Source organism: Hyperolius riggenbachi, chromosome 10, assembly GCF_040937935.1.
Source record: "Hyperolius riggenbachi isolate aHypRig1 chromosome 10, aHypRig1.pri, whole genome shotgun sequence".
Classification (NCBI taxonomy): Eukaryota; Metazoa; Chordata; class Amphibia; order Anura; family Hyperoliidae; genus Hyperolius; species Hyperolius riggenbachi.
In genome coordinates, this window is record NC_090655.1 from 33689772 (window position 1) to 33702645 (window position 12874).

General features: G+C 43.0%; 1 protein-coding gene across 2 annotated transcripts in view; it reads right to left on the reverse strand.

The window, feature by feature from the left end:
• The window catches only part of LOC137535055 (pancreatic lipase-related protein 2-like), a 52185-nt gene that overhangs the window by 24064 nt on the left and 15247 nt on the right, over positions 1–12874 (reverse strand). For both annotated transcript variants that reach the window (XM_068256822.1, XM_068256821.1), the window contains 2 exons: positions 12688–12839; positions 7973–8098 (listed from right to left, as the gene is read on the reverse strand). In XM_068256822.1, coding sequence (XP_068112923.1) covers positions 7973–8098; positions 12688–12839 — 278 coding nt within the window. The remainder of the gene's footprint in view (positions 1–7972; positions 8099–12687; positions 12840–12874) is intronic.

Consider the following 12874-nt stretch of genomic DNA (forward strand, 5'->3'; position numbering starts at 1 on the left):
GCATGCAGATCAGGTGTTTCTGACATTATGGTCAGATCTGACAAGATTAGCTGCATACTTGTTTCTGGTGTTATTTAGACACTACTGCAGCCAAATAAACAAGCAGGGCTTCCAGTGCCAGATAATTGGTATTGTTTAAAAGGAAATAAATATGGCAGCCTTCATATACCTCCTACTACAGCTGTCCTTTAATTTGAAGGTTGGCTGGCAGCTCTCAAGTGCTTTGAGTCTCACAGTAGAAAAGCAATATAAATATAATAATAATAATAATAATAATAATAATAATAATAATAATAATACATTATTATTATTATTATTATTATTATTATTATTATTATTATTATTATTATTATTATTATTATTATTATTATTATTAATATACAACATCCATTATCTGAGCCCATTTATTAAAGAGGAAGGCTAGTTATTTGTCTAATGCTTTAAAATCAAAGAGACTAAAACTCTCAAAGAAAGCCCGCAGAGTTTGGGATAATCTATAAACTGTAGCTAGTGGCTTCACAGGAATTTCAGGAAGCTGTTTTTTTTTTTTTATTTACACAAGTGAAGACAGATTAGGTATAATGACCAGATTTTTCTGGACTCAACCTAGGATGATGGGGGACAGGGAATGTGGCCATGACAAGATGTGGGCGGAGCTAACTGTAATGAAGCAGTCTGAGTTTCCTCCCAAAACACAGTTAGGGAATGTGACCCTAAAGGTAATAAGACAGCTTTCACCAAACACAATATAGCAAATGTTACAGCAATAACCCCAAGGTAGCAAATGCAGCCACTATGACCATCACAAAAAAGACAAACCTTACCTCCAACACATGAAATGCGGTAAAGGTTAACGCCCACATGATAAAATGCAGCAAATGTTACCTCCCATGCATGAAATGCTGCAAACAACATGTGAAATGTGTCAAGCATCCCCTCAGACACTTGTGAAATGCACATACATTTCCACACATATGAATTGCAGCAAATATTACCTTAGACATATAAATGCATTAAAAGTTTTCCCCACTGGGTGCTGTTCGGTGGGAGGGTGACACTGGGTGCTGCTTGGTGGAAGGGTAACAGTGGGTGCTGATGGGTAGGGTGGGAGGGAGCTGATTACCAAAGCCATGCGGTAGTGATGTATCTCAACCGCAATACTTCACTAAAGCAGCCGCTACTCACTAATATGTTCATTAACATAGTAGCGGCCACGGTAGTGAAGTACTGCGGTAGCGATACATCACTACTGCATGGCATTGCTAAACAGCGCTCGCTGCTTAGTTACGCACGCTACGCTGCCACTAGAGCACGTAGCGTTCATTTCAAGAAAATTAAGTCGCACTGATGTAATAGTGGCAGCAACAGGAGGTTGCTTGCGCTATCTTGCTTAGTGAATCAACCCCAAAGAACAGAGGAGAGCTGCAGCCACTAGAGCATGCTCAATAGGCAGTAGCAGTGTTAGGGAGTCTTGCCCAAGGTTTCCTCACTGAATAGGTGCTGGATTACTCTCTCTCTCTCTCTCTCTCTCTCTCTCTCTCTCTCTCTCTCTCTCTCTCTCTCTCCATCCATCTCATGCAGTAGGGAATTGCAGATTTTCAAAACAGCTTATATACCATAGCTGGGATTTGAACCCAGAACCTAGTGTGCAGTAGGTATCTGTCTTACCCTCTAGACCATGACCCACACTACATGCTAAAGCTGCCGGTAGCATAAACCATACTTCCATTATGATCAATTCGATAGAAAAAGTAGCATGATTAAGGATTTGTACTTTTTGAAAAGCATGCCTATTTATATACCATAGCTGGGATTTGAACCCAGAACCTAGTGTGTAGTAGGTATCTGTCTTACCCTCTAGACCATGACCCACACTACATGCTAAAGCTGCCGGTAGCATTAACCATACTTCCATTATGATCAATTTGATAGAAAAAGTAGCATGATTAAGGATTTGTACTTTTTGAAAAGCATGCTTATTTATATACCATAGCTGGGATTTGAACCCAGAACCTAGTGTGTAGTAGGTATCTGTCTTACCCTCTAGACCATGACCCACACTACATGCTAAAGCTGCCGGTAGCATTAACCATACTTCCATTATGATCAATTCGATAGAAAAAGTAGCATGATTAAGGATTTGTACTTTTTGAAAAGCATGCTTATATACCATAGCTGGGATTTGAACCCAGGACCTAGTGTGTAGTAGGTATCTGTCTTACCCTCTAGACCATGACCCACACTACATGCTAAAGCTGCCGGTAGCATTAACCATACTTCCATTATGATCAATTCGATAGAAAAAGTAGCATGATTAAGGATTTGTACTTTTTGAAAAGCATGCTTATTTATATACCATAGCTGGGATTTGAACCCAGAACCTAGTGTGTAGTAGGTATCTGTCTTACCCTCTAGACCATGACCCACACTACATGCTAAAGCTGCCGGTATCATAAACCATACTTCCATTATGATCAATTTGATAGAAAAAGTAGCATGATTAAGGATTTGTACTTTTTGAAAAGCATGCTTATTTAAATACCATAGCTGGGATTTGAACCCAGAACCTAGTGTGTAGTAGGTATCTGTCTTACCCTCTAGACCATGACCCACACTACATGCTAAAGCTGCCGGTAGCATTAACCATACTTCCATTATGATCAATTCGATAGAAAAAGTAGCATGATTAAGGATTTGTACTTTTTGAAAAGCATGCTTATATACCATAGCTGGGATTTGAACCCAGGACCTAGTGTGTAGTAGGTATCTGTCTTACCCTCTAGACCATGACCCACACTACATGCTAAAGCTGCCGGTAGCATTAACCATACTTCCATTATGATCAATTCGATAGAAAAAGTAGCATGATTAAGGATTTGTACTTTTTGAAAAGCATGCTTATTTATATACCATAGCTGGGATTTGAACCCAGAACCTAGTGTGTAGTAGGTATCTGTCTTACCCTCTAGACCATGACCCACACTACATGCTAAAGCTGCCGGTAGCATAAACCATACTTCCATTATGATCAATTTGATAGAAAAAGTAGCATGATTAAGGATTTGTACTTTTTGAAAAGCATGCTTATTTATATACCATAGCTGGGATTTGAACCCAGAACCTAGTGTGTAGTAGGTATCTGTCTTACCCTCTAGACCATGACCCACACTACATGCTAAAGCTGCCGGTAGCATTAACCATACTTCCATTATGATCAATTCGATAGAAAAAGTAGCATGATTAAGGATTTGTACTTTTTGAAAAGCATGCTTATATACCATAGCTGGGATTTGAACCCAGGACCTAGTGTGTAGTAGGTATCTGTCTTACCCTCTAGACCATGACCCACACTACATGCTAAAGCTGCCGGTAGCATTAACCATACTTCCATTATGATCAATTCGATAGAAAAAGTAGCATGATTAAGGATTTGTACTTTTTGAAAAGCATGCTTATTTATATACCATAGCTGGGATTTGAACCCAGAACCTAGTGTGTAGTAGGTATCTGTCTTACCCTCTAGACCAGGGGTCCCCAAACATTTTGGGTTGAGGGCCGGGTCAACATACTTCAGACCGCTGGTGGGCCGGAGTAAACATAAAATGATGTAGAAGTCTTTGCGGACCAGACAGTGAAGCATACCCAGGTGACAATCTGCAAGCCAATTGGACAGCAGTGTCACCTGATGTGGAATTTGATTGGAAACCAGCAAAATTTCTGCTTTCTGGCTTCCATGTGGATGGGGGGTGCTGCACTGCTATTCCATATGTGGACCACCAATATTTAAAGATGTAGCTGACTGCATTTATAAGCAATACATTTTCTGTGTGGGGGGCCGGTAAGAAAGCCTTAGGGGGCCACATTCGGCCCGCGGGCCTTAGTTTGAGGACCACTGCTCTAGACCATCAACCACACTCAGGGCCAGGCTTTAGCATGTAGTGTGGTCAGAGGTGGGACAAGGTCCTTCAGCACCCAAGGCTGAGACAGCTAAGTGCGCCCCCAAATCCCTCCCACCCGAGCTGTCACACACTGATTGCTATTACACTAAGAGGTGCCCCAGCCCCCCCCCCCCCCCACCCCCAACACCTTAATCTCTACTTATCTGGCTTGCTGTCGCTGCCATGTATCACCTTTTCTTATTTCTTTCTGCTTCAAACACAATTGGGAATGACAGCTGAATGAATTGTGCACCCCCTCCTACACTGCGCCCTGAGGCTGCAGCCTCTCCAGCCTCAGCCTTACTAGTGGGTAAGACAGATACCTACTTCCATGCAGTGTGGTTCATGGTCTAGAGGGTAAGACATATACCTACTACACACTAGGTCCTGGGTTCAAATCCCAGCTATGGTATATAAGCATGCTTTTCAAAAAGTACAAATCCTTAATCATGCTACTTTTTCTATCGAATTGATCATAATGGAAGTATGGTTTATGCTACCGGCAGCTTTAGCATATAGTGTGGGTCATGGTCTAGAGGGTAAGACAGATACCTACTGCACACTAGGTTCTGGGTTCAAATCCCAGCTATGGTATATAAGCTGTTTTGAAAATCTGCAATTCCCTACTGCATTGGATGGATGGATGGAGGAGGAGAGGGAGAGAGAGGGAGAGAGAGGGAGAGAGAGGGAGAGAGAGGGAGAGAGAGGGAGAGAGAGGGAGAGAGAGAGAGAGAGAGAGATTTTAAAATTTTTCCGACGGAATTCCGTGTGAATCGGAATTCCGCGGAACTGACCCGGTATACTGTCGGAATGGAACGGTAACGGAATTTCTATATGTCGGAATACGGAATTGTGCCGGAAACGGAAATTGCCTATTCCGACCATGCCTGTTCACTACTCAAATTCGTGATTAAAATGAGGCATAATTGCCTCAGCTGTGCGGCTGGGAGAGAAGGGGTTAGTTACCCATAAGTCCACTGTCTTCTATTCATTCCAAACTTCTTGCACGCGTCCGATAGGACGCGTTGCAAGACTCACTACGTGCACTTCCTCCTTCAAGACGGACACTGTGCTGCTTTCTTTTTTCCATATATGAAAGAGTTAATATTTCAGCTATGAAACTGACAGTTTTTCTCCACTCAGACTATAGCTTCCCTCACTGATAATAAATTACAACTATAAAACGCTTGACTAAGCAGATAACTGGGCTTTTGACTGCAAGGGAGAGAGAAAAAGATCAATAGTTAATGTATTTTTGCTCTGGGACTTTTGAGACACTGCAGTTGAGCTGAGACAATAAAACAAATCTACTTTGTAAATGTTTATACAGAAAATAAAACGGCAGGATTCTTTAAAAAAAATGGGTCATTTTTAGGAGAAGGACAGATCCAATTGTTTATCTCATCAGTTTATTTTCATCTCTGGTTCACGTTAAAACAAAAAAAAAAGCTGTAGAAACAAGTCAGATCTATCTGAAAATATATGTTTTCAGTTGTTCATCTAACTAGGGTGATATGATTATCGCCAGTGGTAAGTCGTAAACAGGGGAGTTCCTTGGATCCAAAGAGATCCAAGGAATTTTTCAGCACTCCAGACAGAAAATGGGTGTGGCCATGCACATGGCCAGATTTCTGGCAAGGCCACATAGGCCATGGCCTAGGGCACCAGAAATTTAGGGGCGGCTCAGTGAGGGGCAGTAAAGCTGTTCTATGCAGCCATCCCTATCTACAAGGACAGCTTTAACCTTTGAACTCTCTTTCCTGTACTTGTGTCATCCCTGCAAGACCTGTAAGCTCTATCCTGCAGGTTCACCTCTGCCTAACTCTCATGGTGACACAATAAGTCCATCATTAATGAGATGGCAAACATAACATAAAAGTTCAAAACATAATTTATAATCTATACGCATATTACTAAAATAGCTATTGTCTGTGACAGCAATGATGGAAAGTAAGGAGAATTCTCATTGGAGCACACAGAGATAACAACGATGCAGATGGTATAGTTGGCCTTGGGCGGTAAAAAGTACAAATCCGGCCCTGGCCATGCACCAGAATGTGGGTGTGCTCATCGATTTGGCCAAATTTACATGAACTTAACATTGATCTAATTAAGCTCGCCCAGCAAAATGTTGGGTGAAGCCCCCTCTCCATAAATACAAAAATGCAGCATATCACATAAATAGGCAGTGTCACTTAAAGAGGAGCTGTTAGGTATAGGGTCTCAGAGAAAATAAACACATATATCAGTAGCTAAAGATTGGCTGTACTTACATTACATATGCATTTCACTGTCCACGTTTGTACTTCACAGAATTTGTATATAGTATATGCAGAGATAGATGCTCCTGACAGCTCATGGCAGGCTCCATGTTTTTCTGTCAAATGTGTCGTCATGTCCTGCCTGCTTCCTGATCACAGATAAGCTCTTACTTGAACAACACAGTGTGCAGTGAATATTAATGAGCCATGTGGCTAGGAACAATAGCTGACTCCTGCAGTGTACTCTGCCCAGAGATTTATCAGTGCTACGCGCTGGACTGAGTTACAAGCTGCTGAAACGTCTCATTAGCAGCCGAGGGGAGGGCCCCAGAATGCTTTGCAGTATAGTATGCGGCTTGCGTCTTCTTAGGTCTAACAGCTTTTCTGATAAGAACACATCAAAGGTAAAAGAGATTTTTATCTTCAATAATGCCTTTATGGCTTCCTTCTAAACTGTTTAACACAGGAGAATAGAGGTTTAAATTAGCTTCTGCAGCCTGACAGTTACTCTTTAAAGAGACTCTGAAGTCTAAATTCACTTTTTTAACTTGTAGTTATGTTAAGAACTATAACCCCTGCTAAACCGCCGCTATCCCGCGGCAAAACAAGGGGTTTATACCCCCCAAATCCCCTCTCCTGTGTATGGGGAGCGGTTCCTCCTCATAGAGGCTGAGCTTATGGCTGTAGCTCTAACTCTTAACGCGTCAATCCCTGCTGATCACCGTCTCTCCCCGCCCATCTCAATCTTCCTTCACAGAGAGGGGTCAGGTCAGGTGAGTAAATGCTTTTTTTCCCAGGTGAAATGTTGCCCAAATTGCGTTATTTTCTGCTAAATGTTGCCCACATCGCGTTTATTTTGTGCTGACATGTTTGCCCACATTGTGTTTATTTTGTGCTGACATATTTGCCCACATTGCGTTTATTTTGTGCTGACATGTTTGCCCACATTGTTTTTATTTTGTGCTGAAATGTTGCCCACATTGCGTTTATTTTGTGCTGAAATGTTGCCCACATTCCGTTTATTTTGTGCTGAAATGTTGCCCGCATTGCGCTTATTTTGTGCTGAAATGTTGCCCACATTGCGCTTATTTTGTGTTGAAATGTTGCCCACATTGCATTTATTTTGTGCTGAAATGTTGCCCACATTGCATTTATTTTGTGCTGACATGTTTGCCCACATTGCGTTTATTTTGTGCTGATATGTTTGCCCACATTGCGTTTATTTTGTGCTGAAATGTTGCCCACATTGCGTTTATTTTGTGCTGAAATGTTGCCCACATTGCGTTTATTTTGTGCTGACATGTTTGCCCACATTCCGTTTATTTTGTGCTGATATGTTGCCCACATTGTGTTTATTTTGTGCTGACATGTTTGCCCACATTGCGTTTATTTTGTGCGGACATGTTTGCCCACATTGTTCAGGCACCACTACTCCCAGCATGCCCCATAAAAGAATAACAGCTTCCTGCATGCCCACATAGAGGCCCCACAGCACCCAGCATACCTCGGATTGATGCACCACAGCTCCCAGCATGCCCGCCATTGAGACAACACAGTTGACTGGGGGACATCAGGGGCACACTAGAATAGAACCAGGGCATGTGCCACTGTAGCAAACCCCTCTGGTCATAAGAGAAGTAATTAAATGACACTTTGTGACTGACATTCAAGTAGCTCTGTCAGGTGGCAACACATTGCCAAGGCTCCCCTCTGAATGGACACACCAGCATACATACATGTCCCATGTTCCTCTTGCATGTGTGGCCCACTCACCTTACACATGTCAGACAGCCATTTCTTCTCTCCGCTGTCTATGAACCCGTGAATAATAAAGCGTGTTTTCCGGATGGTCTTGAAGTTTAAAGCGGTGATGGTGTTTCTTTTTACAGCACTTATTTCCTATAAAAAAATGTAGTAGTGATCATACATGGAACAGGAGCACAGATGGTGTCACATGAATGCCTGAACAATATATTGGGTTCTCCCATCCTCGTCATCATTTATTAGAGCAGAAGGGGCTGACACACAAATGTAGTTATGAATAACCCACCTGTCCGATCTCCATTGAAACATGGTGGTGAGCTAAGTTCTTGTAATTCCAAAAACAAATGCCCTTTAAGTCCACATACACGCAAAAATTTGGGTGCCGGAGATAGCTAGTAGAATACCATTAAATTTACCAATATTCTTTTGTTTTACAGTGCTAATTCCGAGTAAAATATCGGAAAATTATACCAAAATTTGATTACAGCTAAACCTAACCTTTTATCTAAACACAGGAACTTCCCTTTACCAATACCTATCCCTAACAGCCACCACCACCAACAGGCGGCTAACCTTAACATAACACCCCACTGATAGCTAACCTTAAACCTCCTATCACTGATGCCTAAAATTAAAAGACCTGCCCCCCTCATCACCACTGACGCCTAGAGATGAGCGTAATGGCGTAATTACGATTTCGCGAAATTTCGCGTAATTAGTGTAATTACGTTTATGGCCGTAAGTACATAATCGTAATGAAGAAGGATTTCGCGAAATTTCGCGTAAGCGTAATTTTCGCGTAATTTTCGCATTGCAACGGGTATTACGAAATTAATGCGTATGGCCATGCTCCCGAAGCGGAAAAGTTGACGCATGGATCAATGTTAGGTAGCCGCCGACTTTAAGGGTTAATAGCAAAGCCCCCTTAAATGCTAAGAGCCTCAAATTTGGAGAATATATTAAGGAGATCAGAAGGAATAAGAGGAAATTTTTTTTTTTCAAAAAGACCTTATAGTTTTTGAGAAAATTGATGTTAAAGTTCCAAAGGAAAAATGTAAACATTTAAAAACCCGCCGACTTTAACGGTTAATAGCAAAGCCTGCTTAAAGTTTAGGAACACCAAATTCCCAGGGTATATTAAGGGGATCAGTGGGAATAAGAGGAAATTTTTTTTTTCAAAAAGACCTTATAGTTTTTGAGAAAATCGATGTTTAAGTTTCAAGGGCGAAAATGTCTTCTAAATGCGGAAAATGTCAGTTTTTTTTGCACAGGTAGCAATAGTGTATTATTTTCATAGATTCCCCCAAGTGGGAAGAGTTTTACTTACTTCGTTCTGAGTGTGGGAAATATAAAAAAAAAACGACGTGGGGTCCCCCCTCCCAGACCTCTTTAACCCCTTGTCCCCCATGCAGGCTGGGATAGCCAGAATGCAGAGCACCGGCCGCGTGGGGCTCCGCACCCTGACTATACCAGCCCGCATGGTCCATGGATTGGGGGGTCTCGGAAGGGGAGGGGCAGCCAAGCTTTCCCCTCCCCCTCCGAGCCCTTGTCCAATCCAAGGACAAGGGGCTCTTCTCCACCTCCGATGGGCGGTGGAGGTGGAGGCCGCGATTTCCTGGGGGGGGAGTTCATGGTGGAATCTGGGAGTACCCTTTAAAAAGGGGTCCCCCAGATGCCCACCCCCCCCTCCCAGGAGAAATGAGTATAGAGGTACTTGTACCCCTTACCCATTTCCTTTAAGAGTTAAAAGTAAATAAACACACAAACACTTAGAAAAAGTATTTTAATTGAACAAAAAACATAACCACGAAAAAAGTCCTTTAATATTCTTAATTAACCATTAATACTTACCTGTCCCTTTAAATAAATGATCCCTTGAAATAGCCTCGGAAATGTTCTATCAGTTACAATGTAAGAAAGTTATTACAATGTAACAACTTTGTTACATTGTAACTACGCCGCACCCGACGTCACTCGCCGCCGCCGCATTCACTTACGCGTCCGTGCAGGACGCTAAGTCCCCGCAGCTCCCGCTGTCCACCCCGCCCACATCTGTCACCCACATGTCACCCACATGTGGGTGACATGTGGGTGACATGTGGGAGAGGCGGGGAGGGTAGCGGGAGCCGGCGGGACTTAGCGTCCTGCACGGACCCGACAGAGCTCTGAGCTATATATCTTGCGATTTGCGTCCAACTGAAGCCTCCCACCTGAATGCTAATGGCTGCTAGATGTGGTATGGCAGGTAAAGGGTGTATGACAGTGCATCCTGATTGGCTGACGAGCACCTGCTGACGACTTAAATGTAGCTGCATGCATGTATTGCTGTGTTCTATTGCTTGTGTGTGTCGAATTTAGCATTCAGTATGGAGGCAGTGTTGGTGGGTTTTCTGGATGTGAGAGGTCCAGAGCCTGGGTGTGAGAGGTCCAGGCCCACCTGCACTCCCCTCCAGGTATCGCGCATTGGCCTTGGGGCCCCGGCCAGTGAGAGAGGTCCGGGGCCCCTGGCCATCGTGCGAACCAATCGTGTGTTTTCTCTGAGCTATATAGCTCAGAGCTCTCTAAGCATCTTTGTATTTGGGCTCCAAGGAGCCCCATTGGTCCTTAGCAGACCAATGGGGTTCCTTCAAATCAGAAGGAACCCCATTGGTCTGCTAAGGACCAATGGGGCTCCTTGGAGCCCAAATACAAAGATGCTTTAGAGAGCTCTGAGCTACAGTATATAGCTCAGAGCTCTGTCGGGTCCGTGCAGCATGGACGCGTATGCGGCGGCGGCGGCGAGTGACGTCGGGTGCGGCGTAGTTACAATGTAACAAAGTTGTTACATTGTAATAACTTTGTTACATTGTAACTGATAGAACATTTCCGAGGCTATTTCGAGGGATCATTTATTTAAAGGGACAGGTAAGTATTAATGGTTAATTAAGAATATTAAAGGACTTTTTTCGTGGTTATGTTTTTTGTTCAATTAAAATACTTTTTCTAAGTGTTTGTGTGTTTATTTACTTTTAACTCTTAAAGGAAATGGGTAAGGGGTACAAGTACCTCTATACTCATTTCTCCTGGGAGGGGGGTGGGCATCTGGGGGACCCCTTTTTAAAGGGGACTCCCAGATTCCACCATGAACCCCCCCCCCCCAGGAAATCGCGGCCTCCACCTCCACCGCCCATCAGAGGTGGAGAAGAGCCCCTTGTCCTTGGATTGGACAAGGGCTCGGAGGGGGAGGGGAAAGCTTGGCTGCCCCTCCCCTTCCGAGACCCCCCAATCCATGGACCATGCGGGCTGGTATAGTCAGGGTGCGGAGCCCCACGCGGCCGGTGCTCCGCATTCTGGCTATCCCAGCCTGTATGGGGACAAGGGGTTAAAAAGGTCTGGGAGGGGGGACCCCACGTCGTTATTTTTTTATATTTCCCACACTCAGAACGAAGTAAGTAAAACTCTTCCCACTTGGGGGAATCTATGAAAATAATACACTATTGTTACCTGTGCAAAAAAAACTGACATTTTCCGCATTTAAAAGACATTTTCGCCCTTGAAACTTAAAAATCGATTTTCTCAAAAACTATAAGGTCTTTTTGAAAAAAATTTTTTTCCTCTTATTCCCACTGATCCTCTTAATATACCCTGGGAATTTGGTGTTCCTAAACTTTAAGCAGGCTTTGCTATTAACCGTTAAAGTCGGCGGGTTTTTAAATGTTTACATTTTTCCTTTGAAACTTTAACATCGATTTTTTCAAAAACTATAAGGTCTTTTTGAAAAAAAAATGTTTCCTCTTATTCCTCCTGATCTCCTTAATATATTCTCCAAATTTTAGGCTCTTAGCATTTAAGTGGGCTTTGCTATTAACCCTTAAAGTCGGCGGCTTTTTTATATTATACGGAGCGTTACGGTTTAACGCGAAATTACGGTAGCGTTTAATGCGAAATTACGGCATGAACGAAACGCAAAATTACGCGTTGAAAATTACGCTTACGGTATTTTCAATTACGATTTTAATGGCAATTACGCTACCATAATTTTGCATCGTAATCGCAAATTTCGCATGCGTAATTTTAGTAATGCGAAATTACGAAAATTTCGGCTCAACTCTACTGACGCCTAACCTTAAAATACCCCCCCCCCCCCCCCCTCTACTCATGTCTAGCCTTAAAAAAAAATGCCTAAACTTAACACTCCACCACCACAAACCCACTGGAAAAAAACAAAAATTATCAGATGTCGCAGAAGTTTGAGTGCTGCCATATTCGCCCATATTAGTTTGGGAAATTTAGGCGCTGGATTTACTCTGATAAAATGGCCTCTGGTGCCCAATTTTCGCCTGCAACCAAATTTACTATGCAAAAAACACAAAATCCAGGCTCCTCACCTTGAGCTGGGACAACACTGGGCTACCTCTACGCGGTGTATGTGATTGTGCAAGAGACTTTATTCTTGTTACGAAGATCTCAGCTTTTAACTTAGCTGTAGGGACAGCATTGATTGCTGCATGATTTTTGTAAATGGATTTGCATGATGAGGATTTGCATGAGTGTGCAGAAGTTCATTTTGATGTTTTACCAAATTTACTATGGGCGCTTATGGTGGCATCCAAACGTCTGTGGCGTCTACGGCCTAATTTTCCTGCTTCATTTTAGTCCCCATAAAAGCCTGATAAGAAAGTGAAGGCAATAAAGCAGAGACATTCTGAAGAGCTGGATCAGTGGTCTATCCAGAGAAGACTTACTTGGAAGGTGTTGGGGTTGTCCCTGGTGTAAAGCAGGAAGCGAGTATTAATCAACTCTGGAGGCCACGGAAAGAAGGCAATGGGCCTCTGCAGAGTTCCTGACCAAGGGGACGTTGTGGAGAAACTGCCCAGGCGTTCGTAGTACACCTCTCCTGATAAGAGTGAAAACGAGAGGTTAAAAAGCATG